Source organism: Zonotrichia albicollis, chromosome 28 (assembly GCF_047830755.1).
Source record: "Zonotrichia albicollis isolate bZonAlb1 chromosome 28, bZonAlb1.hap1, whole genome shotgun sequence".
Taxonomy (NCBI): Eukaryota; Metazoa; Chordata; class Aves; order Passeriformes; family Passerellidae; genus Zonotrichia; species Zonotrichia albicollis.
Window position 1 is genome coordinate 6,866,711 of NC_133846.1, and position 27,989 is coordinate 6,894,699.

A 27,989-nucleotide genomic window follows, 5' to 3' on the forward strand; every position below is an offset into this window, starting at 1 on the left:
CACCCGGTCCCGCCGGGTGCCCATCCCCGGACGGAGCCGGTCCCGCGGGACGGGACAGACCCGACCCCACCGGGTACCCATTCCCACAGGACCCCGCACCTGCCCCGGCCTCCCGGAACTTTTGCGGGCCCGTCGGTCCCCGCCCGCCGCTGGCTCCTCCCCGGCCGCGGAGGGCGGAGGGCGGAGCGGAGCGGCGCCGCCGCCGCGCAGAGGAGCAGCAGCGGCCGCGGCAGCAGCCGAGCCCCAGCCCCGGCCCGCAGCGGCGGCGGAGCGGCGGCGGGAGCGGCCCGGAGGCGGCGGTGAGCGGGGAAGGCGGCGGGGCCGGGGCCGGGGCCGGGCCGGGGTAGCGGCGGGGGAAGCGGCGGCCGCGGGTGTCCCGGCGGGGCCTGGCGAGGCCGCGGGCGGGCGGAGCGGGGCAGGGGCCGGGCCGGAGTCCGGCGGGGCGGGCGGGGGCAGCGGGGCCGCGCCGGGCGCTCCCTGCCCGCGGCCCGGCCGGAGCGCGGGGGAGGCGGCTCGGCCCGGCCCGGCCCCGGCCCCGTGCTGGCCGGCCGGTCCCGTCCCAGCCCCGCCGGACATCCATCTTGTGCGGCACCGGGCGGGCTGCCGGCGGCAGGCGGAACTGTCGCGGTGCCCCTGCGGGCAGGTGCGTGCGGGGCGGCCGCGCTGCCCGCGCTGGGCTGGGCAGGGGCACAGGGGCTGGTGCGGAGTGAAGGGACAGCGGGGCTGGAGGCACGGCCGGGGGACTGGCACAGGGCACGGCGGGACGGGGACAGGGCACAGAGGACAGGGGACAGGGCACAGCCGGTGGGCTGGCACAGGACACGGCAGGACGGGGCGCAGGGCACGGTAGGACAAGCGGCCCGGATGGGCGGCAGGAGGTTTGGGCAGGTGGGACAAGCCAAGGGGAGCCCCCCGTGGGCCACGTGGAGCAGCGGGCTGGCCCATCCTCATCCTCCGGTCCGTCCTCACTCTCCGTTCCGTCCTCACCCTCTGCTCCATCCTCACCCTCCGCTCCATCCTCCCAGCCCATCATCATCCCCCACTCCCAAGGACCGGTTGTCTCAGACCACCTCAGCTCCGAAAAGGGTTCTTGCACTTCCTTTGGTCGCTTTAAAGAGAAACCGTTCTCTGCGTAGGGAAACTTTGGTGTTTAGGTACTTCTCGTTAGTTGGTGTCTTTGCTGGCGATATTTGAGGTCCAGAACGTGTGGGTTTGGGGTTTGGACACAGCCGAACCAGTTCCGACTGACACCGAGCTGGAATTGGGTCTTGCTTTGCGCACAGCTTGGAGAGAGCTGCAAACAGGAAGGGCAAACCATGAAAACTTGTTTTTTTTTTCCTTTCAGTCACTTGACAGGGGAGATAATATTGCTTAAAATAGTTGTTTGACTTGAAAACGCCTGTCTGCCTTCGGAGTATTGTACCGGCACTCTGTAATTTCTGTTGCTGCTGTAATTCTCTCTGAGTGGTTGTGTTGCTCCCCGCAAAGAGACACCAGATTATTTGAAGAGTCGAAGAGAGCGTCTGTTCAGCTGACAGTGCCTGTCTGCTGTGAAGTGTTTCACTGTTGTGATTGGTGTCATTGCTTTTTTCATGCTGAAATGGTGTGCCAGTAATTCTCTCTGGTGTAGCGGATCCTCGGGTTTAATGCGGGAATTTGTGAGACTTTCAGGAAGTAATGGATGGGGCTTGGAGAAACAGAAAATGGTGCGTTAGCAAAGCTCTGCGCCTTTAATGAGAAGTTATCCAGAACCAGGCAAGTTAAAGGGAAGTTCCAGATGGAGCACTCTTGCTCTTGTGGTCTCTGCGACTTTCTGAATTCACAGAAGCCATGTATTTCACAAGTATGAAATGCTGATTATTCTGACATCATTATCACGTTGCTATAGTGACTTCATTGCTCCGGGAATGCCATGTTCACATCCAGTTGCTATGGAAAAAATCAGTGTCATAAATAAAAACATTTAATGTTCTGTTCATCCCCGTGGCAGGAAAAAAGGCATCGATTTATTGATGTGAGCGAAGACTGGCAGCATATTCCAACAGAAGTTCTCAGTGCCAAGTTACAAACTGGGAAACTGTCACTTGCCGTTCTCAGCAGATTGTCCCTTGCCTCCCTGTGTTGTGGCAGGTAGCAGAAGTTGTGAAATGCTGCTTTTGGAATGGAGGGTGACAGAGCGTCTGTCGTTCTTCAAGGTGGAGCCGCCAGGAAGTGCTGCGCTCGCGCCGCTTCTAAAAATAAAAATGTGTTTTCATGCGCAGTGCTGGCACTGCCTGATCCTGGAGGGGAGCGGAGTTATCCCTCCAGAGCCGTTCCAGAACAGTTCCAGAGCAGCTCCTGCTTGGGGCAACCTGGTCCTGGGGATGCCCAGCACTGCAGGGCAGCCTGTATTGGGGATGGTGCCCATCTCCTGCTCACAGCCTGTATTGGGGATGGTGCCCATCTCCTGCTCACAGCCTGTTCTGGGGATGGTGCCCATCTCCTGCTCACAGCCTGGTCCTGGGGATGGTGCCCATCTCCTGCTCACAGCCTGGTCCTGGGGATGGTGCCCATCTCCTGCTCACAGCCTGGTCCTGGGGATGATGCCCATCTCCTGCTCACAGCCTGTATTGGGGATGGTGCCCATCTCCTGCTCACAGCCTGGTGCTGGAGATGATGCCCATCTCCTGCTCACAGCCTGGTCCTGGGGATGATGCCCATCTCCTGCTCACAGCCTGGTCCTGGGGATGATGCCCATCTCCTGCTCACAGCCTGTATTGGGGATGATGCCCAGCTCCTGCTCACAGCCTGTTCTGGGGATGGTGCCCATCTCCTGCTCACAGCCTGGTGCTGGGGATGATGCCCATCTCCTGCTCACAGCCTGTATTGGGGATGATGCCCAGCTCCTGCTCACAGCCTGGTCGTGGGGATGATGCCCATCTCCTGCTCACAGCCTGGTCCTGGGGATGATGCCCATCTCCTGCTCACAGCCTGTATTGGGGATGGTGCCCATCTCCTGCTCACAGCCTGGTGCTGGAGATGATGCCCATCTCCTGCTCACAGCCTGGTCCTGGGGATGATGCCCATCTCCTGCTCACAGCCTGTATTGGGGATGATGCCCATCTCCTGCTCACAGCCTGGTGCTGGGGATGGTGCCCATCTCCTGCTCACAGCCTGTATTGGGGATGGTGCCCATCTCCTGCTCACAGCCTGTATTGGGGATGATGCCCATCTCCTGCTCACAGCCTGTGCCTGGGGATGGTGCCCATCTCCTGCTCACAGCCTGTATTGGGGATGATGCCCATCTCCTGCTCCTGGTGCTGGAGATGATGCCCATCTCCTGTTCACAGCCTGTGCCTGGGGATGATGCCCATCTCCTGCTCACAGCCTGGTGCTGGGGATGATGCCCATCTCCTGCTCACAGCCTGGTCCTGGGGATGATGCCCATCTCCTGCTCACAGCCTGGTGCTGGAGATGATGCCCAGCGCTGCAGGGCTGGGGGACCCTCGGTGCCAGCCCAGCCCCAGCACTGTCCCAGCCAGGCTGGCACCCCAGGGCTCCCAGGAAGGATCCTGCCATCACGTGTCCTGGCCCTGGCGTGGCTGTGTTCAGGGTAAGTAGCTTTGCTGGAGGTTTGAGAGGATCTCCTGCCAAACGGGCTGAATTACTCGCGCAGCATAAGTCCAGTGACAGGTTAATGCTTTTGTTTGGAGGCTCGTGTTTACACAGAGCGTTGGAGCAGTTTATATTTGAAGCCATAAGTTGCAAATATACAGACATGAGTTATTGGTGATGCATTTGGTGGCTGCTCAGCCAGTCTGAGGACTGTTCTTAAAAAAACTGAAAAGTAATTAAATGGCAGGAGGGTGACATGTGGATGCACTTGAACATTAAAGTTTTAATTGTATATTGAATCATCGTCCTGGGCATAAACAACTCCAAGCATTTGTTTGTACTTTATATTGCAGTGCTTTTTCTTGTACCCTGCACGTGCACAGCGCACTCGGTGGCACTTTGAACTCAGTGTTTAGAGAACAGATTGCTTCTGTGCAGCTCTGCAGACTTTAAAAATCATCTTCAAGAGGAATCCTAATGCTCTGACAACAGGAACCTGTTATCTGTTTTCCTGGAGAAAACAAAGTGTATCTTTTGAACATACATAAGTTCAAACCTTTAGGCTTTATATTTGAAGTGTTTTTTGTGTGTAGCTGTTTGAAGTTCAGAATTATCCTTGATCCAGTGTTACTTTCAGCCTTGCCAAAATCAGCTTAGCTGGCTCTGGCTGTGGATCCTGATCAAAACTTTTGGGTTTTAGGGTAATATGGGAGACTTCCTATTTTATCACTTTCTTTTCATTTCTGATGAGCCACATTAGTGTTGAACATCAGTCGCTTCTTATAACTTTGTGTATTTAATTTGGCAGAAGTAGATTCAAGAGAGACACAACTTTTGAAACTTGGTCAAGCCCGAGGGTGCTGTTTGGACTTTTTGGCTTTGATTTTGGGGGTTGTCAGTGTTATTTTTTGAAGATATGGTAGTGAGGACGGTGGTTAAAGTATGGCCTCAGTTCATTTTGTGTTGAGTGCTGAAGTTGTTATTTATTTGAATTTTAATGAAAGCATCTTCTTAAAAGGATGCTTCTAAATCCGAGGGTGAAATTTTCCTGTAGGCATTTGTGTTTGCTCTTCAGGAAAGGTGCTGCTGCTGGAAACATGACACCTAATGGCAGAGATAAGTAAGGATGTCCCAGAGTCTCTTGGAAGGAAGAAAGAGCTGTGCGTGTTGCTGAGCTCTCCTGCTTGGTCCAGCCTGTCTCAGGTGGACCATGACATTGTGTGAGGTGTGAACAGTCCCTCTCCATCCCTGCTGTGGGCTCCCTGCAGCTCCTGCAAGGCAGGATCAGGCTCAGAGGCTCCAGTGCAGGTGGTGGGATGGAGCTGTGTGGGTTACTCACCCCTGGGCGGGGAGGAGGGCACGGCAGACGCTGAATCCTCTGTGTCCCATTGTGGAACCTTTGTTGCTGAGCACTCAGCGCCTCCTGGCAGCCAGAGCCCCGTGGGAACCCAGGGGATGCAGTTCAGGGTGTCCAGCACTAACATCAGAGTGAAAACCATCAGTGCTGGGTGCGTGGAGCCCTGTTGGACTGTGACAGCAGAGGAGAAAGGGTTAAAGGGGTGTGAGGAATATGCACGTTAATTGTGCCAGTAGCACTGCTGATGGAGGGGAGAGAGGAACCTGCAGCTCCTGCCAGGCCTGAGCAGGGCAGTGTCCTTGTTCAGCCTGGTGCTGAGCAGGGATGCTGTGGTGCCTGTGTTGGGCTGGGACAGCTGGCAGGAACGTGCCCTGTGTCTCATTCTGGTGCCAGAATGTTCCAGAGGTGATGCTGGGTCTCAGAGGTACCAGGCTGTTACCTGCAAGGACCAGCCTGTGTTCATGGGAGTTACCTGGCGCTGCCTATCCTGCAGCAGATTGAGGGTCTGTGCTGGTTGTTTTTCAGCTGGCGGTGTGCTGGTGCCTGTTGACATCCTCTGTGAGCTGGTTTGACATGTCTGACTGAAACCCTTCAGAGCTAAATGGCTCATTATGAGAAGCTTCCTGTTATTTCCTGTGATAGCATAATTTTGTTAATTAGTGCCTGTTTTCTGAGCTCCCCTCTGAGGGAAGGGGGACCCAGTGAGAGCAGAGCATCAGTCAGGACACACATGGGCCTGCTCAGCTCCTGGTACCAGGTTTTTACACTGGAGCACTCTGTGCTGCACCTCTGGTGCCATTTCACTCCCAGGTCTGCTGTGAAACAAGTTTTGATCTGCAGAGGGACAGGAACTGGTTCCTGAGAGATCCCTTCTTCCCTTGCAAATGCTGCAGTAATGAAGTTGTGTAGAGAAAGCCATTTAACAGTATTGAAATGAGGAGGCTGTGGGAAGAAGGGTGGTGCTCAAGGAGGAGGCACTGAGCGTTACATTCCTGATCAGAAATGCTGTGTTTAAACTCAAATGGCATTCATGTGCTGTGGGAAGATGCTCAGGGGTGTGTGTGGGAGAAAATGGGACACCAGGACCCATCCCTGGCTGGATCCCCAGTCATTTTGGGTCTGTAACTTCTCTATTGCAGGCTGTGCTCAAAGCCCTGGGTGAGGGTGAGCTCAGGACTGCCTGGCTCTGCTTCTCTGTGGCAGCAGGGCCCAGGGCAGGGCTGGGGCTCTTTCCCAGCTGGCAGCTGCTGGAGCAGGTCGGGTGGCCACATAAAGACGGTGTTTTGATGTTTTGATGTGTGCTCCAGCAGGTATTGGCAGTTGGGAAATACCTGCTATACCTGAACAGGCACTTCCTCACTGCAGCTGCCCTGCCTTCACCCGAACCCAGGCAAAGGCACCCATTGCATCTTTTTGGTTGGGAAGCCCAGATGCTGACAAAAGCAGGCTTGGCATGCTGTGGAAACTGCTGGCTGCTTTCTTTTGGTGAACAGAGTCATCAGTCTGAGAGGGACCCTGACCCTGCATTGGGCTTTTATACCAGGGAAGGAACAGGTAACAGGAAAAACAGGCAAAAAGGAATCTCCAGGGAGAAACAGGTAACAGGAAAAACAGGCAAAAAGGAATCTCCAGGGAGAAACAGGTAACAGGAAAAACAGCCCAAAAGGAATCTCCAGGGAGAAACAGGTAACAGGAAAAACAGCCCAAAAGGAATCTCCAGGGAGAAACGGGTAACAGGAAGAACAGGCAAAAGGAGTCTCCAGGGCTGCTCACAGCCCGTGGCTGCAGGTGGTTGGCTTTGCTCTTTCACCTCTTTGACTTTGTTTAACTCAAAATGTGGGGAGCCAGGCAGTGGCAGTCCTGTTGAGCAGGTGGCCCGAGGCATTGTGGTTTGTTATTTATTGTGAATATTGATAAGATGGGAAATACTTAAATCCATCTGGGGCACTGAAGCAAGAGGTCTTGATGTGCCCACAGCAGTGGCTGTGTTGGGGCAGAAACAAATCTTTGTTCATGGCTTCAGTGAGGCAGAATGCACTCAGAAATGTGCTCCATGTAGCAAGCAGGGTGAGCATTTCTGTGATGGGAATTGTCGCTTTGTCAGAGCCCTGCTTTTTGGGAATGTTCTGCACCTGGGAGCGTGCTTGTCAATGGGCTGTGTTGCATAACTGCTGCTTGCTGGAGCATTGCAGGAAAACAGACACTTGCATTTCCTTGCACTTCCCTGGTCAGTGACTGCACATTCAGGGCTGGCTGGAATGTTTTGGGGTTTTTTTTAGTGGAAATATTTGTTGGATTCAATGGTGTTGTGTTGTGCAGTGTTGTAATGCTGCAAAAATGTGAGCCTGTCATGCTGGAGTGGGGCATTGCGTGTGAGCCGAGGGCAGTGCGGGCTGCTCTGAGCATCGCTGGGGCTGCTCCTGCCCTGCTGCCCTCTGTGGTCCCAGGCAGGAATCCCTGTGCAATCGGGCATTTCCCACTTTGGAACCTGGAAATAGACCCTGGCTCTGGGAAGCAGCGAGGACGCGGGAGCAGCGCTTCGGCTGCATGCATTGGATGCAGTGCCTTTTATGTTGTATTTTTATGCAATATGCTTTTCTCTCATGCAAATAAACTTGAAGTGGTAGGGAGGGGCGGCTGAGAAGAGGAAAACTTCCATTACAGACAGCTGACATGCAGAATAAGATCTTTTTATATGCCACTCACCACGTGATAGTTAAAAGTAACTCGTAGTTCACTGGGTAAGGCTATTTCTGGTGCAATTCTCCTTTTTTTTGTGTAACAGTCTCATTCCAGCACATCTTGCTTTACCCTGAGATTTGATGTGTTTGTCAGTCCTGTGCTAAGTAACTGTTACTGGGTATCAGGCCTGAAGAACAGAAAACTTGCTGGATTTATGAAGTAAATATGGGTGAAGATAAAATAAATTTAGCCAATTGTTGCTTTCTGCTTTAGATTATAACACTAATTGTAGCTGAAAATAACGTTAAGATTAAAGATACAGACTGAAGTGGTTCCAGACAGCCTTTCTCATGAAATATTTATGCATCTAGGGCTTTTAACTCATCAGATCACTTACGAAGTTGTGGAGGTTACAATATTATTATGGCTTTGCCTTGTTTTGTGAATACACTGCATTGGCGTATTGATCATTAGAATGCAGTCAGGGCTTTTTCAGGAATCCCATTTGAAATGTTCAAACAGATGTTGTAATGCTCCAGGGCACTTTCCTCGGGGGTGTGATTCTGAGAAAGTGGGTCTTGTCCTTTTTTCTGTAATTCCAGTACTTTGCAGCCTCTGTTAAACGAGCTGTTTGCCCAAACCCTTGTCACAAACACAATAATTGAGTCCAAATCCGTTTGGTAGCAGAGCAAACTTGAGCTGGGTGGCTTAGCAGGTGTCAGGAGGATGAAACTGTGTGTGCAGAGCTGGGTGCTGTAACTCCCCTTGTCCTGTTCATGCTGTCACTCCCTTGTGCTTCTCATGCCAGGTTCACATCCCCTGCATCTCCGTGGGTGGAAGTTGAAATAGATTTGGGAACTTTAAAAACCAGTGGTGGTAGTTCTGTGCTGAAAGCATGGGTTGGGCTGATGCTCTGTTTGTAGATTTACTCCAGAAAACAGATGAGAGGAAGTTTTTAATTTGGTGGAAGGTGTTCTCACCACGAGGAAGGCACAGAACTTGTGGAGATGGCAGTTTACACTCAGATGAAGTGAGCTGTGTGCCCATGTCCTGCAGAGTGCAGAACCTGTCCCCAGGCTGTGTGTTTGACAAATGCACATATTAGTGTTGGAGAGAGGATTTTTGGGATGTGCCCTCCCTTCCTGTGAGTCAGATCCAGCCCCTGTGCTGCCCCAGCCCTGGCCTTGCTGCTGGTTAAAGGCTGCTCTATAATTGTCTGTTTTGGTTGTAATCAAGCTTGACCTGTAAATACTGAAATGGCTCGTATGAAACTGATTAAACTACCAGAGCTGTTTCCTTTAATGCCACCTTTTATTCACCATGAAGGAAGTTCCAGGATGAATTGTCAAAGGGGTTTTGCCCTTTTAAGCAGGTTCAGGAGGATTAAGAAACTTGAGAGAAGCCCTGGTGCAGAGGCCAGGCCTGGCAGTTTGGTTAAAACCCCTCTGGTTTTGAAGCTCTCTCTCTGGCACTGAAGTGTTAATAACTGTCTGAATATTCCTTCAGTTAAAACCTTTGCACAGAAGAAAGTTTCATTTTCGCTGTAGAAGAAAATTCAGTTTCCACCCCCACTCTGGCCCAAGGTTCCAGGAAGCAGCATTAAGGGGCTGAGCTAAATACTGGAGGATTAAGCACCACATTAAATAACTTAATTTCTTTACGAAACGTAATGAAACTGTTACTTTCCCCTCTATTTGCAGTTAATTCTGTGCGCTCAGTGCCATTCAGGTTCCTATCAAGCCTTGAAATCTGCCCTGAAAAGCATTGGGGAGGTGCAGTCCCACTTGGCAGTGCCAGGAATCCCTTGTGAGCTGTGTTTAAGTCCTCATTACACGGATGCTCACTGCTGCAGGGGGTTTATTTAAACTGATAAACAAATGTAGTATTAATAAGCGGCCATATGGTCAGTGGGGCTTTTCATTGTGGAAATTGTTGTTAAAAGAGGCGTTTAATTGCGTGGGAATGGGGGGGGTGGTTGCTTGTGGCAAGTGAAAATCTCTGGGCTGCACATGCAGAGCTGACCTTTAGAACGGGCTGCACGGTCACAGCCAGTGTGCAAACACAGATTATGGCAGCTGTGCCAGGCACATTTAAAGAATCTCAGTATTTTCTGGGGTTTGTGAGTTAGCCCAGTGTGCTGAAGGGCTGGGATGTGCCCCATGTGTAGAGGCTTGGTGTTAGGGTTTATCACTGGTGGATGTAAGCCATAGAATCATGGAATGGTTTGGGTTGAAGGACCTTAAGCCCATCCAGTGCCATGGCAGGGACACCTTCCCCTGTCCCAGTGTCCAGCCTGGCCTTGGGCACTGCCAGGGCTCCAGGGCAGCCACAGCTGCTCCATGCCAGGGCCTCACTGCCCTTTGGGTAAAGACTTTATTCCCAATACCCAATCTTAACCTACCCACTGTCAGCTTGAAATATGTGGGAAGAGCAGTTTGAACCTCTCCAACTTGATTGAAAAGTTTCAAAGAACCCCTAGTGGCATGGAAGCTTCTTCTCTCTATTATATTTTTTATGCTGGAGATCAGGTAAGCTCAAACTGGGCTTTATGGCCAATGTCTCGTCACTACTACTGCAGAAATAAAATAATTAAAGTGCAGGCTGAACTTTCGGTGGCAATCTATCTACCTCATGTCACTTATTTACTCTTAATTATATAAACCAGGAAGAATAGGGGCGAATGTTGCCAAGCTACTATCAGCACAGCAAATTATTCCTTGCAAGTAGAATGGAGCTGGTCTTTGCTACCACTGAGCCTCCTCAGGTCTGTCTGGAATTTAATCTGTTTTATAAAAGGTCAGAATATTTTTCCCACTAAAGGAAATGGAGAGGAATGAAAAACTTGACAGGGCTTAAAAATCAGTGGCAAGTTGTGGATGTGATAGGCAGCAAAAGGAGGAAGTGCCCTGAGCGGCTGCTGTGCCTAATGGCAGATTTGCCCTTTAATGTTTACGTCTTTGCCTGATGAGGAACGGGGAAAGGAAGTGTTTTTTTATTTTTTCTTCCAAAAAGAAGCTGTGGAGAACTCCTGTGAATGGTGTACAGCCCTCTGCTGAGCTGCTCCAATGGGGCTGCATGGAAAAGGAGAAATGGTGAACGTGGCCGTGGTGCTGCTTGGGAGGAGGAGCTGTGCCCTCGCTGTCCCTGCCATCCCTGCCCTCGCTGTCCCTGCCATCCCTGCCCTCCTTGTCCCTGCCCTCCCTGCCATCAAACCATCCCAGATATTGGGAATTGAGCAGCGTGTGTTGCCTCGGTGTGCCCAGCGCTGTGCCCTGCCTGCAGCCCTGGTTGGCATTCCTTTGCAGAGTGCTGCAGTCTGGCTGGAGGGCAGCTGCCAGCTCCAGCCCCTGACGTAGGGCTTTGTTCTAATTTGGGGATGCAGAGTGTGTTGGGCTCTGAGTTGTGCTGCTGGCTTCCTCTCCCCTGCCTTTGTCTGGCTGGCACATGTCCCTAGCAACTTTCTGCAAGTGCAGAGCAATAGGACAAAAAATAAATTAGCCGTTTCAGCACGGCAGGCTTTAGCTGCCCAGAGCCCTTGTTCCTTGCCTGGAGAGCTTCTATGGCAGAGCAATTTCCAGTGAATAATTAGGCAGCCACTTCCATAGAAGTTAACATTATGTTATTTGAAATTGCAGGTTCAGCGTGAGGCTGATTGCACAAAAGATTGCAGGCTGAGGAGGATCAATCCCAGAGTGTTTGTGCACAAAATGACTATTTCCCATGGCAGAATTATTGCTGTTTTCCAAGGAGCTTGTCTCTGGGCCGTGTTTGTGTGGGCTGCAGTTAATTTGCTGGAGCTCCAGCCCAGCCCAGGCTGTGCTGCTGGAGGACTTTACTCTGTGCCCAGCCTTTATGGCCCTGGCTCAGGAGCCTGCCAGGCTGCAGGAGGTGTGGGGTGATGCAGAAAGTGTGGCTGGGATGTGGCTCTGAGCTGCACGCACCTGGCTGGTGGTTTTGGGAATGGATGCAGGGTTTGAGGGCTGCTCTCTTGCCTTTTCTGATGGAACTCTTCAGATAACACCTCTGACCCACATCATTCTCCTGTGCTCTCACATACCTGTTTGCTTGTTTGGTTTGTCACCAGCCTCATTTTCTGTGTGTGCTTCTTGCTGGGTCTTTTTGGGGTTATTTGTTATCTGAAAAACAAAAGGAAAATACATTTACACCTGGATTATTGATGGTTTGGGCAAGGGACAGCCTGCATGTTCCAGCATCAGGAATGCACCTCGGTGGGGTCATGACTCACCCCACAGCAGGCTTGTGCATAGCTAATTACACCTTTGCTGCCTTGATTGGTGTTTGATTTGATGCTGAAAACAGGCAGTGGAAATGATGAGTTTGGTGTTAAAATTACCAAACTGAGGCTGAGATTTCTGGTACAAATTATAAAATGTTACCTCTTATGTAATGTTAGTACCTAAAACACACTTGCTGTGGTGTCAGAGACCGCAGTGATAATGAGCAAGGAAATAAATGCAGAGTCTGTGAGCGGAAGTTTGTCAAACTGTGCTTTTGAAGTCACATTGGAGTCCTGCTTTCTGCTTAGTCTGGTCTTTTAGTCCTTTGTTTTCCTCTTCCCTCTCCTTTTCTGGAGTTGGCGGCCTCAGGAAAGGTGGAGGAGGTTTCCCTGTGCCCTGGAGCCAGGGACTCTGACTGCCTTGGAGAAGGTTTTGTGAGAGTTTTGTGAACAAGTGAGGCCATGGCAGTGATTGGTATTAATTAAACAGACTCCTTGCTAACTAGCAGGGTGATCTCAGGGGTGGTGTCTGCTAAGGAGTGTGGGATTTCCATCCCAGCCCCCTTTGGGGTGCACATCCCTGTTCCCTGCACAGCTCTGGAGCCATTGTGTAATTGCTGACAGCCTTGGTGAGCATTAGGGAAGTATTTCATGTGCTTTAGACACCATTGAGTAATTTAACCCCTCAGAGCACGGTGTAGAACACATGAGGGAGCAGGTGCTGAGTGGAGCTGTCCTTGGGCAGAGCCCGGAGCGGGGCTGGGCTGGTTCAAGGGGAGATCCTTGGCCTGGAGTTTCCAGCCTTTGCTGCTGCATCATTCTCTGTTTGTTTGGACTCTTTGTTTTTACTCTGGAGGGAATCTGTCAGCTCAAGTGTGGCTTTGATCGCTGTAAATCTCCCCCTTGCACAAGTGCTGGGTTTGGGTTTGTTTTGCCAACATGGCTCTGAGTAATGGAGGGGTTTTGGTAGAGTGTTGAGCAATGTTTAGTTGACACTTTTAAAAAAAGAAAATCCACCACTTTCCATGGCCTAGTTTATAGTAACTGAAGAAAACTGGCACGGAGAACATTTCCAAGTTGAGAATGAAACAGGTTTGTTTATAGTAGCCACGATTCAGCATTGAACTGCCAGGATAAAAATAACCAGGACACGTGGCTGCAGCAGCCCAGGAATCTGCCTCTATCTGGGAAAGGGAAAGGGCACAGGGGTGGCACTGCCAGCCTGGAGTGAGGTGCTGCCCTTCTGCACATCTGTGCCGCTCTCCCAGATGGGCACGGTGCTGACTCCACTCTTCCCTTGGAAATGTTCAGTGTTCTGCTTTGCTGGTGAAAGCCAGGCACAGGGAGGTGTGAGTGATGGGCAAGCAAGGAGTTACTGCTTTTTCCTCCTTCCAGCCAGGTGAGTGGCCCTTGCTGCCTGCCTCTGTCTGTCAGGACATCTTCCTGTATCCCAGTGCATCCTCCTGGGGCTGAGCAGGGAGCAGAGCCCCTCAGAGCCCCTCAGTGCTGGGGCTGAGCAGGGAGCAGAGCCCCTCAGAGCCCCTCAATGCTGGGGATGAGCAGGGAGCAGAGCCCCTCAGTGCCCCTCAGTGCTGGGGCTGAGCAGGGAGCAGAGCCCCTCAGGCTGTAGGAGCTGCACCTCCTGTCATCCCACGCTGTCTCTAGGAGCTGCTGCTGTGGTTTCTGTGCTGCTCCTTTCTGTGCCTCCCTTCTTTCTGTTCCTTTTCTCTCACCCCCATTTAAGCTCAGGCTGTGCTCTGGGTGCAGGGGCAGCTGAGCCATGCCCTGTGCAGTGCTGGAGCTGGCACTGGCAGCACTGCACAGAAAATCCGGAGTGATTGGGCTGGAAGGGAGCTCAGAGCCCTGCAGTGCCCCCTGGCATGGCAGGGACCCTTCCACTGTGCCCAGGCTGCTCCAACCTGGCCGTGGGCACTGCCAGGGATCCAGGGCAGCCCCAGCTGCTCTGCCCACCCTGTGCCACCCTCCCAGGGAAGGATTTCATCCCAATATCCCAATAACCCTGCCCTCTAGACTCACTTTCTCTTATACTCAGGAAAATATTTGACAAGGATTATGAGAGCTTCTGTTATCGGCTTTGAGACAGTTTTGATTTCTGTGACTCCAGAGCTGCTAAAAAGGAATATTTACAGAAAACCAGAGTACTAGTTTTTTATTTAAACTTCCTATGGTTCCAGAGGAGCGACTGATTCTTTTTTTTAATCCCCTGAAAAGACAGGATGAAGTGCTGGAGCTCTGAAGGCAGGACTGTCCCTGTGAGAGCAGCAGGTGCAGCCAGTGCTGTGATCACTGGATATCAGCTCTGCTGCTGCCCAGGGCTGCTGAACAAAGATTGGGGACTGGAATGTTGGAGCTTCTCAAGCTCTTGGGCAAGGGGCCAGCGGGATCCTGGGCACGGGACGGTGCTGGGAGTCCAGGACTGCGCCAGAATCCCAGAATGGGTTGGATTGGGTTGGGTTGGGAGGGACCTTAAAGCTCCTCTTGTTCCAGCCCTGCCACAAACCTGCTGGATTCCCTAAAATAATTGTGCTGGGTAGGTGTTGCAGAACTTGATGCAACCTCAGACATGGTTAGTTTGAGTCTGTCTGGTGTAAGTGAAGTCTCAGAGTGTTCCAGGGAGGAGAGGTCCACAGGAACAGGGTGCTTTGGCTTAAGCACTGCAGAGGTGCATCACAAATGCTGACACTTGAAAAACTATTAACTCCTTTTTTTTATTCTTTTTTTCAGTTCCTTGTGGGGAGCCTGGAAGAACCTTCAGTAGAGCTGCTAACACTGATGAGAGATCTTTTATGCCAAGGTAAGACATTTTTAGTGTTCTCATCATATTTTAAATGAAATTTCCGTGAACATTGTTGGAGTGAGTAATTGATAAGTGAAGCTCTTGCACTCTTGCACTCACTCTTTCAGTGCTGTGTTTGCTCAGTTTGGTTCACGCTTCTCTGTCCCCACTGCCCAAATTACAAACTTCTTGCTGAGCTGCTGAAACTCTAGAAACAGCAGCAGCTCGCTTTTGCGTCAGGTTTCTGTCCTGGGTGGCCTCAGCTCCTGTCCCCAGGGCCTCCCCCAGCTCTGTTGGGAAATACCCTCGGGTTTGCTCCTTCCTGCCTGCCCAGCCCTGGCTGCTGCAGCTGAGAGGGCACCAGGGCCTGGTGAGCCAGGGGCGGCTGATGGGAGCAGCCACACTTTGGGCTGGGCTCCAGCTGGGTTTGGATCCACCCATGGTCCTTCTCAGGGACGTGTGCCTGCTCTGCCTCTGGATACTGACACAAATATCCTGCAGATTTTCACCTCTGTCTGCTCCACTTCTCTGTGAGCTGCTGGGACTGCTCCTGTGAGTGGGGAGAGTCCATTTCTGTCTCTGCCTGGGCACTTTGGTGGCACCAGCAGCAGCAGAGATGCTCCTGTTAAAGAATGCAGAGCACAGGTGGATTCTGGTGGATCAGGTGTCTGAAGCGGAGTTTTTGGTGATTACAGATGCAGAACCCTGTGATTTATTGCCCTGCAGGTGATGCAGGTGGTTTGGAGAGTGATGGAGTGGCACAGGGGCTGCAGCTCAGGGGCTGTGCCTGGCTGTCACAGTTTGAGCACATCATCCCAAAAACACTCACTCACTTTTCAAACCAGGACACTGGCCAAAGGGAGCAAGGAGAACACCCTCAGCTGTTGTTTTATTTTTGCACTACAGCATTCTGAACTAATGAGACCAGTCTCACAACATTTACAGTCAATTTTTCTGCACTCTTTAGTGATCATACCCTTTTCCTGACTCCAAAGAACGCTTAACAGCCATAGCTCAATTCCATTGGAAATGGAGCTGTTCCCTCCCAGCATGTGACTGCTCCAGAGAGCTCTGGATGGAAATGAATGCTGCTGTGTCTCACTGTATTTAGGTGGGCTTCAGCAGTTGCCAAATGCAAAGTTGGCTGGGATGCAGCATAGTAATTTCTTGAGCACTCTATTCATGTTGTATAAACAGATAACATTAACATACTTGTGAAAGAGCTACAAGATAATTAAGGCATGTGGGGTTTACAGTAATAAGGCTCGTGCCTTTCAGGATCTTGGTTTCCTGTTGCACCTGAAAAAAAAAATCAGCAAATACTGTAGAGAAGAAATGAGAAGTTAGTCTTGTAGTGCTCCGAGCTTAAGCTTTCCCACAAGTATTTTCTACTATAAATAAGAAGTGAAATAGTTCACAGCTAAATTTAACCCTTAGCTTGATTGCTTTCTGGGTTTTCTTTGGGACTGTAGGGAAATGGTGACAACCTGGATCAATAAGTTGCATTTATGCTTTATAAAAAATGCATCAGCTTTTAATTTCTAGGGATTATCAAGGGGGAAAGAATTGTTAATTGGAATTCCCCTGTCCTTCCCATTCAAAATCACGATTTCAGAGAGAAAGGAAGTGAATGTCACTTCTCAGGGAAATGGTGAAGCAGAAGAGCTCACAGTTCCCAGAATGCAGCCAGAGCTGTTGTCAGTGTCCTGGAGTGCACAGCCGTGCCTGCTCTGCCTTTGGGCAGTTCTGGGAAACCCCTTTTGGTTTGAGTTGGTTTCACAGTTTGCAGTTAGGCAGCTGCAGCTCACACGGGCTTCAGGAGTTGGACAAAAACCTCCTGCAGGTGTTTAAAGTGAGGGGCTGCGCGGATTGCTTGAGCCTGGCTCCCTGCCCAGGGCTTGGGGAGGGAAGGGCAGCTTCCCTTGGCTCTGTGACTGCGCAGGCAAGCCCTTTATTTCTGTTATTCTGCCTTAAAATGAGTTTAAAGTTGTGCTGAACTGATCACTGAAATCTGTGTCTCTCTCCAGCTGCCCATGGGATGTTTGAGATTTTGTTTAAGCCATACCTGGGTGACATTCAGCTGGAAACACAAAATACACCCCTGTTCTTCACAGGCTCCTGGTGCATTTCTGTCCCAAAGCCCTTGGAGGAGGTTTTCCTTTCCCAGGGCTGTGTCTGGGAGCCCACAGTCCATGGCAGGGCTGGTTTGCAGTGCTGGGCTGGGGCTGCCCAGCCTGGTGTGTGTGTGTGTGTGTGTGCAGCCTTACTTGGGAAGGAAGCTCAGCCCTGCGGAAGGGGCTCGCTGCTGAGCTCATTGTTTGCTGCAGGGACAGCCCAGCCTGCTGCTCTGTAAACACTCTGGCCAGTGTTTATCACTGCCTTTGTCATTTGCCTTATTAGTCAGGGAATCTCGAGGAGCAGCACGGTTTGCTGCTGCTGCTGCGTAGTGACTTGAGGGAGTTGCGAGATTTCCATAAAAAGGCAGAGTCTGTGCTGGGCGAGCAGAGCTCTGCCTTGGCAGCCGTGTGCTGGGCCTGACCTTTTCCAGAGAGAAAGCACTGACCTAAATCCCTCCCTGCTGGGGGTGGAGGGGAGAGGGAAACCTCTTCACTTGCTGCTTTCTGATCTCATTTTCCTGTCCCGTGCTCTGGCTGGGGCCATGGAATGCTGAGGAAGCAGAGGATGGGCAGTGGCAGCTCGTGGTGCCCAGCACAGCCCCTGTGTCTGTCCCTGCTGTGTCCATCCTCTTCCTCTCTGGCTGAGGAAGTAGAGAACAGGCACAGCCCATGGTGCCCTTCACAGCCTCTGTGTTTGTCCCCAGCTGTGTCCATCCTCTTCCTCTCTGGCAGGACCCAGCTGTGGCCATTTCCCCTGACCTGGGGCTGTCAGAGTGCCATTCTCAGCCTTGTGTTCGGGAAGATGAAACCCAAGCTGGCAGTGAAGGCATTCTCACTCTCAGGAGGGGCAGGGTGCTGCTGTTTCGGGGCAGCCCCCAGCCCTGTGCTCTAACTCTGCCCTCTCTCTGCCCTGCAGGTTGCTGCTCTCTGCACAGCCCACACCATGCGTGAGTACAAGCTGGTGGTCCTTGGTTCAGGAGGTGTGGGCAAGTCTGCTCTGGTGAGTCTGGGGTCACTTCTGTATGTGCCAGCACCTCACTAGCCACTGTGCTTCAGAGAGGTGATTAATTGCTGCCAATTAGCGTGTCATGTCTGCCTCCTGCACGGGTGCTGAGTGTCTGTGAGCATTGCAGGCCCAACAGGAGAAACCTGGCTGGAATCAATCACAAAACCAAGCCCAGAGCTGGGATCAGCCCTGCACCCCTCCAGGGCTCTGGGTTTCCATCCTGAGGCAGCAGCTGGCTCACAGCACCCGCCCTGGGAGCATCCACAGCCCTGCAGAGAGGGAGGAGCAGCACTTTGCTGTGCTGGAGTGCTGTCCTGTTCTCAGGAGAGCTTTACACAGCAGGGCTGATAGTGGAGCACTGAGAGAGGGACTCCTGTCACACATTTATCACTCAGCAGTCAAGCAGCTCTCTCCAGCAGACAGGCCAAGAACTGGTCAAGTGTGAGTTATCTGCAGCAAGAACCGCAGTGTTCCTTGTCACAGGCACGATAATGGCTGAGCAGCTCTCGTGTCCTGCCCCATTGTTTGTTCTGCTGCCACAGCCAGGTGATAATCCTGGTCAATCACCTGCAGGACCCCAGTGAGCAGGAGGAGGGATTACGCAGTTGTACATCAAATTTGATGCACTCTTCAGCAATGCCACCCTAATCACTACAAGGTGTTTACAGGGTGTAATTTTTTTACAGCTCTGTTCCTCCACAGCAATGTGAGCAATCTGTATTGCTTTTGCCACCAGCACTTCCCTGATTATCTTAATTTTCTTATGTAACACTGAAAGACTCACTAGGTGAAGTGGGGAACTTAGTAGCATGCTGTAAATAAAAATTACTCAGCATCTGACATACTTGAATTTCCTTCTCTGTGATGTGAAGCCTGAGTCAGCACCATCCCTGACCTTTTGATCAGCTGAAATGCAAATACTCAAATAGTCTGGTAAACAAAAGTTAAATTCTTTTTGACAGGCTGGGTGCTAAGTCAGCATATCTGGTAATTCATATGCATGAATTTGGTAATTCATGATCCATTATTTTTATAGCAGCACACAGTAATTGCCAATTAGCAGCTAGGAGTGGGTGATATTTAGCTTTCACAGAGTCTGTGTACTTATTTACAAACATTGGCAAGGAGAGGTTACAAGGTGGGATTTAAAATAATCTGGGGGTCACTTTAAATTTCATTCTCCCAACTGCACAGACTGACCTGTGCAACAAAGAGCCTGGTGTTCATGTCCAGCCCTGGGTGCGTGGCTGCAGTGACAAACTGGGGCTGTTCCCTGCAGACCCTGCTTGGTTTAACTCCTCTGTGCCAGCACAGTGCTGAGGCTGCTGCTGGTGACACTGGTGGAGCAGCAGAAACCCTCACAGTCACAAAGCCACAGCAGCTTTTGTTTCCTGTGCAGCACTTTGATCCCGTTTCTGAGGCTGAAGCTCTGCTTTAGTGGCAGAGGGTGACAGGATTTACAAGGGTGCCCAGAGGTGCAGAGCCTTGCCGGGAGCTGGAAACTGAAGCTGGGCTGCACCACCCAAACAGGGAAACTTGTAGAAGTCCTGGATCTACACAGAGCCCAAAACATCCCCAGATCTGCAGCTCCTCCCTTGGCCTTTCTTTTCACCTATAATAGATGAAGTCCACCAGAGATCAGGAGTGTCACATGCCAGTCACATTGTCACACTCAGGGCAATTTTATTTTCAAAATAGAAATTTTATGTCTTTTTCTCTGGTCCTCACTACTGACTTTTAAAAGCAGACTTACTGTTGTTCTTTTCCCTGGTTGTGTTCAGCTCACTCAGGATGTTTTTCTTCTCTTCCTCCCCAGACTGTACAGTTCGTTCAGGGAATTTTTGTTGAGAAATATGACCCAACAATAGAAGATTCATACAGAAAGGTAAAGCACCGTTGTTTTTATTCCTTCCAAGTCTGTCAGAGGGAATTCCTGGGGCTGCTTGGGGTGCAGGGCTGGAGCTGCTGGGCCTTGCAGGGTCCCTGGGCTGTTACATAATCCAGGCACAGAGCTGCTTTCTTCCCTGCGTGGATGTCAAGTGAGCCATTGTTCCACGGATTAGCAGAAGTGTCAGCACATTAAAGGCACCAAAACATACACTGAAAACTTGTGACATTTGTGCCTGTGATAATTAAATTAAATTGTGCCGTGAGTTCTGCTGTTAAATTTATTTGACTTTCCTGGAATTACCCTCCTTAGATCCAAGACATTTCTCAGAGAGTGGAAGATTTGCAAAGTGTCACTCTGAGGATCCTAAAATATTTTGCATTATCTTCTCTTCCTTACTCCCTTCTCTCTGGGCAGCAAAGAAAAATTCGAGTTTTAGGGTGCTTTGATTTGCAAGAGTGGATTAAGTCGAGATATTTCCAATCTCACTTAAGTTGAGATGTTTACAGTGAGCTGCTCATTTAAGCCTTGCTAATGAAGGGAGTCCTGGAGCATGTGAGCTGACCCAGATGCCTGGCTTGGGGCATGGTTAATCCTCTAAGAGCAGAGCTGCCAACACTGCAGGTGCTCTTTGCTGAGAGCCCTTTGTGCAGAGGTGCAGCCAGAGCTGGGATTTCTCTTGCCTGTCCCGTGCAGACCATTTGTTGTTGTTCATATTGCTGTTATCACATTTCCAGAGTCCCACACCTTCTGGGGGGTTTTCTCACACACAGCTCTTCACAGCAGTGCTGCTCTTGCTGCTCTATCAGGGCTCCTCCAAGGCTCTCCCTGCCGGGTTAACCCACCCCCTTTTATCCCAGTTACCTTCATCAGCCACAGCTGCGGCCCAATTAAGGACATCACAGCTGCCACCCATTTAGAGCAACTGGGACTTACTGGGGCAAGGCCAATGTTCAGATATTTCCCCCTTTTCTTCTACTGACAGATATCTTAGTACAATACAGATATTTTTCTAGGACTCAAAGGCCATCTCTACTATAGATCTCCCTTTTCTTTTACTTACAAGAACAGATTTTACATGGACATATTTACATATTCTACAATACATATCTCTTACTGTGACTCAGAGGCCACATTACAGTACATACATTTTCCCGTGACTCACAGACCACGTACAACACACACAGCTCCTGGCTCAAAGGCCAGATTCTTCACAGCTCTTGGCTGTCACAGCTCCTTGACTCAGAGGCCACATTTCTTCTACAGCTCTTGGCTGCCTTATCTCTGCCAACCATCACGTCGGGGTCACCACTTGTTGTTATTCATATTTCTGTTATCACTTTTCCAGAACCATTCATCCTGAGCTTTGTTCTCTCTTTCCGCAGCAAGTGGAGGTAGACTGTCAGCAGTGTATGCTGGAGATCCTCGACACAGCAGGGACAGTAAGTGCCATTTCTGTATCTCATTGCTGTGCAGTGCCTTCCTTGGGAGCAGTAATCCTGCCCAAGCAAAGGCAGTCAATGAGTGCAGTCATTTAAACGAAGGATTTTGTTGGATAACCTCAGCAGTGAGGTGAGTGCCAGCGCCTGGTGGGCTCTGCCCAGTGCTGACACACCGGGACTGGTGCCTCCTGAGCCATCCCCATGTCAGCTTTCTGCTCTGGGAGGGTTTGAAATGTGAATTTGCCACGGGCTGCAGCAGTGCCAGCCAAGGGGCTGCTCCCCAGCAGAGCTGCCCTGGCACCTCCCTGGCACTGCCCTGCTGTCCCTCCAGTGTCACCTGCAGCTGGCACAGCCCTGCCCCAACAAACCAGCACACCCCAGGCACCTGGGGCTCCCTGGAATTTTGTTTTATTGGGAAAGCCTGGAAATCCTCAGCAGCAGGAGCAGGAGTCATTGCTGGGTGGGTCTGGTAAAAGTCCTGGCCCTGCTGGGGCTCTGAGCTGGCACTGTCTAGCTTGCTCTGGCATTTCAGTCAATAACACCATGCAGAGATGGTTTTACTGCTGCTCTTCATCTTTTCCCCATTTTTCCAAGAAGCCCTTTATAAAGGGAAAAAAAACAACAAAACCCAAACCAAAAGGAAAGGGAGTGTTAATGCTTTTATTCAATTTCCATGCTCCAGTGGGTTTCTGTGAGGGGTAAATATGTAAATCCATCTGTGGCACTGCATTCTTGTCTCCAGCACAATAGCAGTATTCCTTTGGAACTGTTCATTAGCTGCATTCAACGGCTAATTAGTGTAAAACCCGTTTTCTTGCAGGAGCAATTCACAGCCATGAGGGACCTGTACATGAAGAACGGGCAGGGGTTTGCACTAGTATATTCTATCACAGCACAGTCCACGTTCAACGACCTGCAGGACCTGCGGGAGCAGATCCTGCGGGTGAAGGACACCGAGGATGTGAGTACAGCGTGGCTGGGAGGGTCCCTGCAGGTGCCTAAGGGGCTTTGCTCTCCAGCCACCAGGGCTGCGTGTCCACACACAAAGCTGCTTTCACAGGATCTCCTTGGGATGCTGAGGGAGCTTTGAGAACATGTGTAAAGTCCCAGCACATCAATCATTACATTATCTGTATCTGTATTACATTATCTGTATTGGAAGAGTTTAAATTCCAATCTCCTACACCTAACAGCAAATGATCAAAGGTAGTTGCTCACCAAACTCCATTTTTGGATAAACCTTTAATACCTTCTGCAGTGATCTTACACAGTTTCACGTCTTCAAACCTGTACTGCTTACTCATCTCAGTATCCCTTTTTGCCCTATTATTTCACATCTTGATACACTTTGGTTTTTTGCTGAGCATGTTCATAACACATTTTCATGTTTCAGTATGAGAAATTTTCTCTTAACTGTCTAGAAAACTCTAAAGAACAGGATATTTACAGCTCTGTGTAAGCTGATAGAGCCTGTAGATCTGATTTCAGATGAGCTTTATTTGCATTTGCTTCATCTGTACTGTGGCTTCAGGTTCCTGATGTAATAAGGAAAATTTACATCTCAAAAATAAAAATATGATCATTCTCTAATGGGTATGGCTGGGAGTTTTAAGGCGAAAAATTAATCTTGAGTGTAGCTGTGTCAGGAAGAGACCACAAACATTAACACTGAAGCAGATTAAAAACACACAGTGTGTTGTAAATCACCAAATGAATGGGGTGGTGATTTATTTCCCAGCTGGACAGGACTGAGTTTGTGCTCACAGAGTGAAATGCTGGAGATGGAGCGGGTGCACTCCCTGACCAGCAGCTCTTGGGGGATTTTCTGCTGCCCCTGTGTGTGAGGAAGCAGGAGATGGAGCTGAGCTGTGGCACTCCCTGTGCTGCCCTGCTCTGAGCTGTGCCAGAGCCCAGGTGTGCCAGCCCTGGGGACAGAGCTGGGGCAGCTCCTGGCACCCTGGCCCTGGCACTTGGGCTGCTGGGAGAGATTCTGGGGGTTTTGTTTCCTTGCCTGTGGGTTGGAAAGGTCCTCAGGGCTCATCCATGGGCAGGGACAGCTCCAGTGCCCCAGGGAGCTGCAGGCCTGTCCAGGCTGGCCTGGGACACCTTGTCCTGTACCTGCTGGGGACACCTTGGGGGACACCGCAGCTGTGCCAGGCACTGCAGAGGGGCAGAGCCACTTCATCATTGTCTCCTGGCTTTTATTGGGTTCATAGTTCATCATGCATTTCCCATTCTGCGTTTCCCATTCTGGATTTCCCCCCCTGCATTTCCCCCCTGCATTCCCGAGCGCCACAGCAGCACAGAGCTGCCTGCACACGACCTTGCTGATGGGTTTCTCCCCCTGTTGCTCCTGTGCAGGTTCCCATGATCCTGGTTGGCAATAAATGTGACCTGGAGGAAGAACGAGTCGTGGGCAAAGAGCAGGGGCAGAACTTAGCACGACAGTGGTGTAACTGTGCCTTTCTAGAATCGTCTGCAAAGTCGAAAATCAACGTAAATGAGGTGAGCACCTCCTGTGGTGTGTGTGTTCGCAGCATGAATGAGGCATTGAGCCCTGTGTGTCTGAGCTGGGGAAGGGAACCATGCAGTGTGCCAGCCCTGCAGTGTGCCAGCCATGCAGTGCTCCCAGCCATGCCGTGTGCCAGCCATGCAGTGTGCCAGCCATGCAGTGCTCCCAGCCCTGCAGTGCTCCCAGCCATGCAGTGTGCCAGCCCTGCAGTGTTCCCAGCCATGCAGTTTGCCATCCATGCCATGTGCCAGCCCTGCAGTGTGCCAGCCATGCCGTGTGCCAGGCGCTCTGTGCCTGCCCCAGGGATGGGCTCCCTTTTCCCTGCACAGCCAGGGTGACTCCCCAGCTCTCTCAGAGGTGTTTTACAGCCTCTCCCAGGGGCCATGAGCAGAGAGAGCTGGATGACTTTTAGCTCAGATAAGCTTTATCTGGAGAGAATGTTTGTCACAATAACTGCTGCCATTCCCACCGTGGGTGATGCCTGTTGTGCTCCCTGTCTTGTGTGGGGTTGGCTGTTGGGTTTGGAATATTTGCATTTCTGGCTGCAGGTGCCCCATCACAGCCCCTGCAAGCCCCCAGCTTGCTAAAGCCATGCCCAAAGCCAGACCCTGCAGTTCCCTGGGTTTAACTGAGACCCCTCTGCTCTGGGTGCTCCTGCGGGGGCCGTGGCTGGCTGGGGCAGCTCTGCTCCACATCAGGCACCAGCTCTGTTGTGTGCTGCAGTTATCTGCCCGTGCCAGAGGCCACGTCTGCAGGCACAGAGGCTGAGCTGACCCCGTGCAGCAGAGCTGGGCCGCTTCCAGCTGATAACTGGGACCGTGCAGGGCTGTGGGAGCAGCAGGAGCTGCAGGATCCTGGCCTGGGCCCAGCTGCCCTGGCAGCCAGCAGGATGGGCTGGAGGGAGGGGAGCCCCAGGAACTGAGAATAATGGCAGCTCTGGGCTGGGATCGGCCTGGCTGGGGGCTCAGGATGGGCTGGGAGGGCTGGGATCGGCCTGGCTGGGGGCTCAGGATGGGCTGGGAGGGCTGGGATCAGCCTGGCTGGGGGCTCAGGAGCAGCAGGGCTGAGCCAGGCTGCTGCCAGCAGGGATTTATTTGTGTGTGTGTGTCTGGGCTGGGGTGCAGCAAGGAGCAGCCCAGCCCTCAGCAGATGCCCAGGGAGGTGTCACACCCCAGGGCCGTGAGCATTGCCAGCTTTGGGGGGCACACTGCCCCTCTCAGGCCTCACCCCATGGCTGGGGGTCCTGGGGTGCCAGATCCAGGGCCATGAGCATTGCCAGCTTTGGGGGGCACACTGCCCCTCTCAGGCCTCACCCCATGGCAGGGGGGTCCTGGGGTGCCACCCCCATCCCTCGGGGGCCCTGCCTGTCCCTCTGCAGCCCCCACAGCACAGAGGACAATGTGCTTATCTGGAGGATGAGTTCCTGCTCTCCCTGTGATCTCCGTGTTCTGGTTTGCTGCCAGCTGATATTTCCCAGTTGTGAAAGTACAAAAGCTGAGGGAATCAAAGAGAGGAGCTGTGAGTGAAGCAGCTCAGGGCACTGGGGCTCTGTCCTGCTGCCTCCTGGGCTGGGGAGCCATTTGCATTCTTTTGGGATTTATTCTTGCTCTCTCACTACTTTTGGAGTTCCTAAATTTGTTAAAATCTAGGTAAAGAGTGATAAACTCCTACATGCATTTGCTGCATGTGAACCAAACCTTTCAGATAATAAGTTTTTAATCCAGATGACCTCCTGCTGACCTCTGAGATGCTCTTGCAGCACGCTGACTCGTGTTAGGGATGGTGCCGTTCCTGAAACCTTGTTGCAGATGGCTGTACTCACAGTCAGTACTAGCACCTAATAATCTAATTTATGAGAAAGGGAAATCTCAGATTTCAGTTGTTACAGTGTGTTATAAACTGTTTCTTTGCCTTGTGAATTTCTCTGGAATCAACAAGAATTTGTGAGCTGTCAGCCACTCCAGGAAGGGGAAAAAATAAACAAGGACAAGGGTGGAGCCCTCTGAAGGTTGAAATATTTCTCCTCAATGCTGTGACCCAGCTGCAAGCATTTTTGCAAAGCTCATTTTGCTATAAATGGGCTGAGTCTTGCTGGGAAAACAACTCCCAGCAGCAGCAGCAGCAGCACTGACCAGGCTCTGCAGCTGCAGAGGGCCCTGGGGTGGTCCCTGGTGGCACTGGGGGCTCAGGGCCAGCCAGGGCACAGGGACGGGGCTGTCCCCTCCTGATCCCTGAGGATGCTTTGTTAATCCCGAGCTTCCCCCACTTTTCCAAAGCAAGGAAACTGCTGCCGTTTCACTGCCCTGCCCTTCTGAAGGCTTTGGTGCTGATAAACTGAGTTTGCAGCTCCCTTAAGTTCTGATGGGAGCTTTGGGTTTCCTTCTCCATAAGCAGCTGCTTGAGAAACGTGTAATAAATTCAGGCAGTTTAATTGAATTTACATAACTGCAGCCACCAGGAGAGAGCTGTCAGCTCCCCAGCCTGCCTCAGTTCTGACAGCTTGTGTTTTATCACTTGTGCTTTTCATTTGCAGATCTTTTATGACCTGGTCAGACAGATAAATAGAAAAACACCAGTGGAAAAGAAGAAGCCTAAAAAGAAATCATGTCTGCTGCTTTAGACTCCCATCATGCAGCAGCTCTGAGCCAGGTAAGAGGGGCCTGGCTCCCACCTGGGCCAGGTGAGCAGAGAGCTCCCAGCAGAGCCCTTCCCTCTGCTGCTGCTCCTGGGGGTGACTGAGCAGCTCCAGGGCTGGCTTGTGCTTCCTTTTCATCCTCTGAGAAGTGTTGCTTATCCTCTGAGAAATGCTAGTTATTCTCTCTAAATGTTGGTGCCACTGCTGTCCCTGTGCTTGGGGACAATTGCAAATTGCTTTGGGTGGACATGGGGTTCAGTGGCACAGAAATAAAAAAATAAAACAACCCAAACCAAACCAAGCATAAAAAGCCCCAAACAAACCCAACCGAAAAGCACACCAAGACTGGACAGAGCTATAAATAATCTTCCTGTGTGTCTTGGCAGGGAGCTCTGTGTGCTCACAGCTGTTCTGTCCTGCTCTGGAAGGGAACTGCAGCTCCAGGGCTGGGACAGAAATGTCCCCATTTGGGGCAGAGAGGGGCACTGGGTGCTGGCACTGCTCTGCCTCCTGCCTTTGCCAGCTCTCAGGGGGTTCCTGGAGCCAGCAGAGCTGTGCTGTGCTGCACTGAACTTTATTTTTTATTTACTGAACTATATTTTTTATTTACTGAACTGCATTTTTTATTTACTGAAATGACTTTATTTTAGCAATAAAGTAATTTCAGTGAGCTGAGCTAAGCTGTGCTCTGTGCTGAGCTGTGAGCTCTGTGCTGTTCAGCCCTGCCTTTGCCATTGGGCACTGCTGGTATCGGGCAGGGGCAGCAGGCTGGCACTTGGCTGGCACTGCTCTGGCCCTGATAAAGCACAGCATTTGGAGAGTTACACTCCCACACTCTCCTGCTTTCTGTGCCTGAGCTCTGGGAAAAAGCAGCTCCTGTGCTGCCTGTTGGCTTCCAGGCCCTGGAGGTCACTGGTGCCACCAGCAGAGTAAGAAATGCCCCCCCATCATCTTCATTTCTATTTTCTTCCTCCAGATTGCAGGAATGAAGAACTGTTGCCTAAATGGAAAGTGCCAGCATTCCCAACTTCAGAACCTTATGGAAATGAGTAACATATCGGAAGAAGCTTCTCCTGTTTTTTATATCCTGCGGGAAGAATTTAGATCTTAAAAATGGTTTGCACACAGTCCCTGGAAAAAGCAGTTGCTCTGTGTATATCTCTTGGAAATGAAAGCCAATATTCCTCCTCCTTTGCAATAGCAATTAACAGATGTGAAAATAAATATAATTGACTCTAGCATATGATTATCCCAAGGAGCATGGATGCATTTCAAATGTTAGAGATTGCTACTATAATTAAAATTCATATTGACCATTTTATCATAATTTCTCCCCATCAAGCACTAAAAATGTTCCACTGTTATATTTTATATCTATAACTATAGATATATATTATCCAAAAATTTCCCTTTGAACTCACTGCAACAAATAACTTTTTGAGTCATTGACTTCATTTTATATTTAAAAGTTACGGAATATCATTATTTTCATTCTGCCATTGTATTCTAATTAAAAATGTTTGTGCATAATGCTTTGGAAAAATGGGTCTTTTATAGGAAAAAAAAACTGGGATAACTGATTTCTATGGCTTTAAAAGCAAAAATATATAATATACTAAACCAACTCTAATATTGCTTCTTGTGTTTTACTGTCACAGATTAAATTACAGCTTTTATGAATGATTAAATTTTAGTACATTTTCATTTTTGTTTCTGTGTTTT

General features: G+C 50.9%; 1 protein-coding gene across 2 annotated transcripts; it reads left to right on the plus strand.

Annotated features, from left to right (window-relative positions):
* Window positions 1-142: 142 nt before the first annotated feature.
* Window positions 143-27,971, plus strand: RAP1A (RAP1A, member of RAS oncogene family). Of its 2 annotated transcripts, none has more exons than XM_074528056.1 (9): window positions 143-299; window positions 14,616-14,685; window positions 17,701-17,784; window positions 19,607-19,675; window positions 21,064-21,120; window positions 21,941-22,081; window positions 23,482-23,625; window positions 26,166-26,281; window positions 27,244-27,971. In XM_074528056.1, the coding sequence occupies exons 3-8, from the start codon at window positions 17,728-17,730 to the stop codon at window positions 26,250-26,252; spliced, it is 555 nt and encodes a 184-aa protein (XP_074384157.1). In that variant the 5' UTR covers window positions 143-299; window positions 14,616-14,685; window positions 17,701-17,727; the 3' UTR covers window positions 26,253-26,281; window positions 27,244-27,971. The 2 variants fall into 2 exon arrangements, with proteins under 2 accessions (XP_074384157.1, XP_074384158.1); XM_074528057.1 differs by lacking the exon at window positions 143-299 and adding an exon at window positions 622-643.
* Window positions 27,972-27,989: the final 18 nt, after the last annotated feature.

What these genes read in the sequence shown, in the direction of transcription:
- RAP1A (XM_074528056.1), top strand. Translation starts at nt 17,728, where the DNA reads ATGCGTGAGTACAAGCTGGTGGTCCTTGGTTCAGGAGGTGTGGGCAAG. An exon ending in GTGTGGGCAAGTCTGCTCTG is followed by an intron (nt 17,785 to 19,606) that starts GTGAGTCTGGGG and finishes CTTCCTCCCCAG; the next exon opens with ACTGTACAGTTCGTTCAGGG. An exon ending in GGGTGAAGGACACCGAGGAT is followed by an intron (nt 22,082 to 23,481) that starts GTGAGTACAGCG and finishes GCTCCTGTGCAG; the next exon opens with GTTCCCATGATCCTGGTTGG.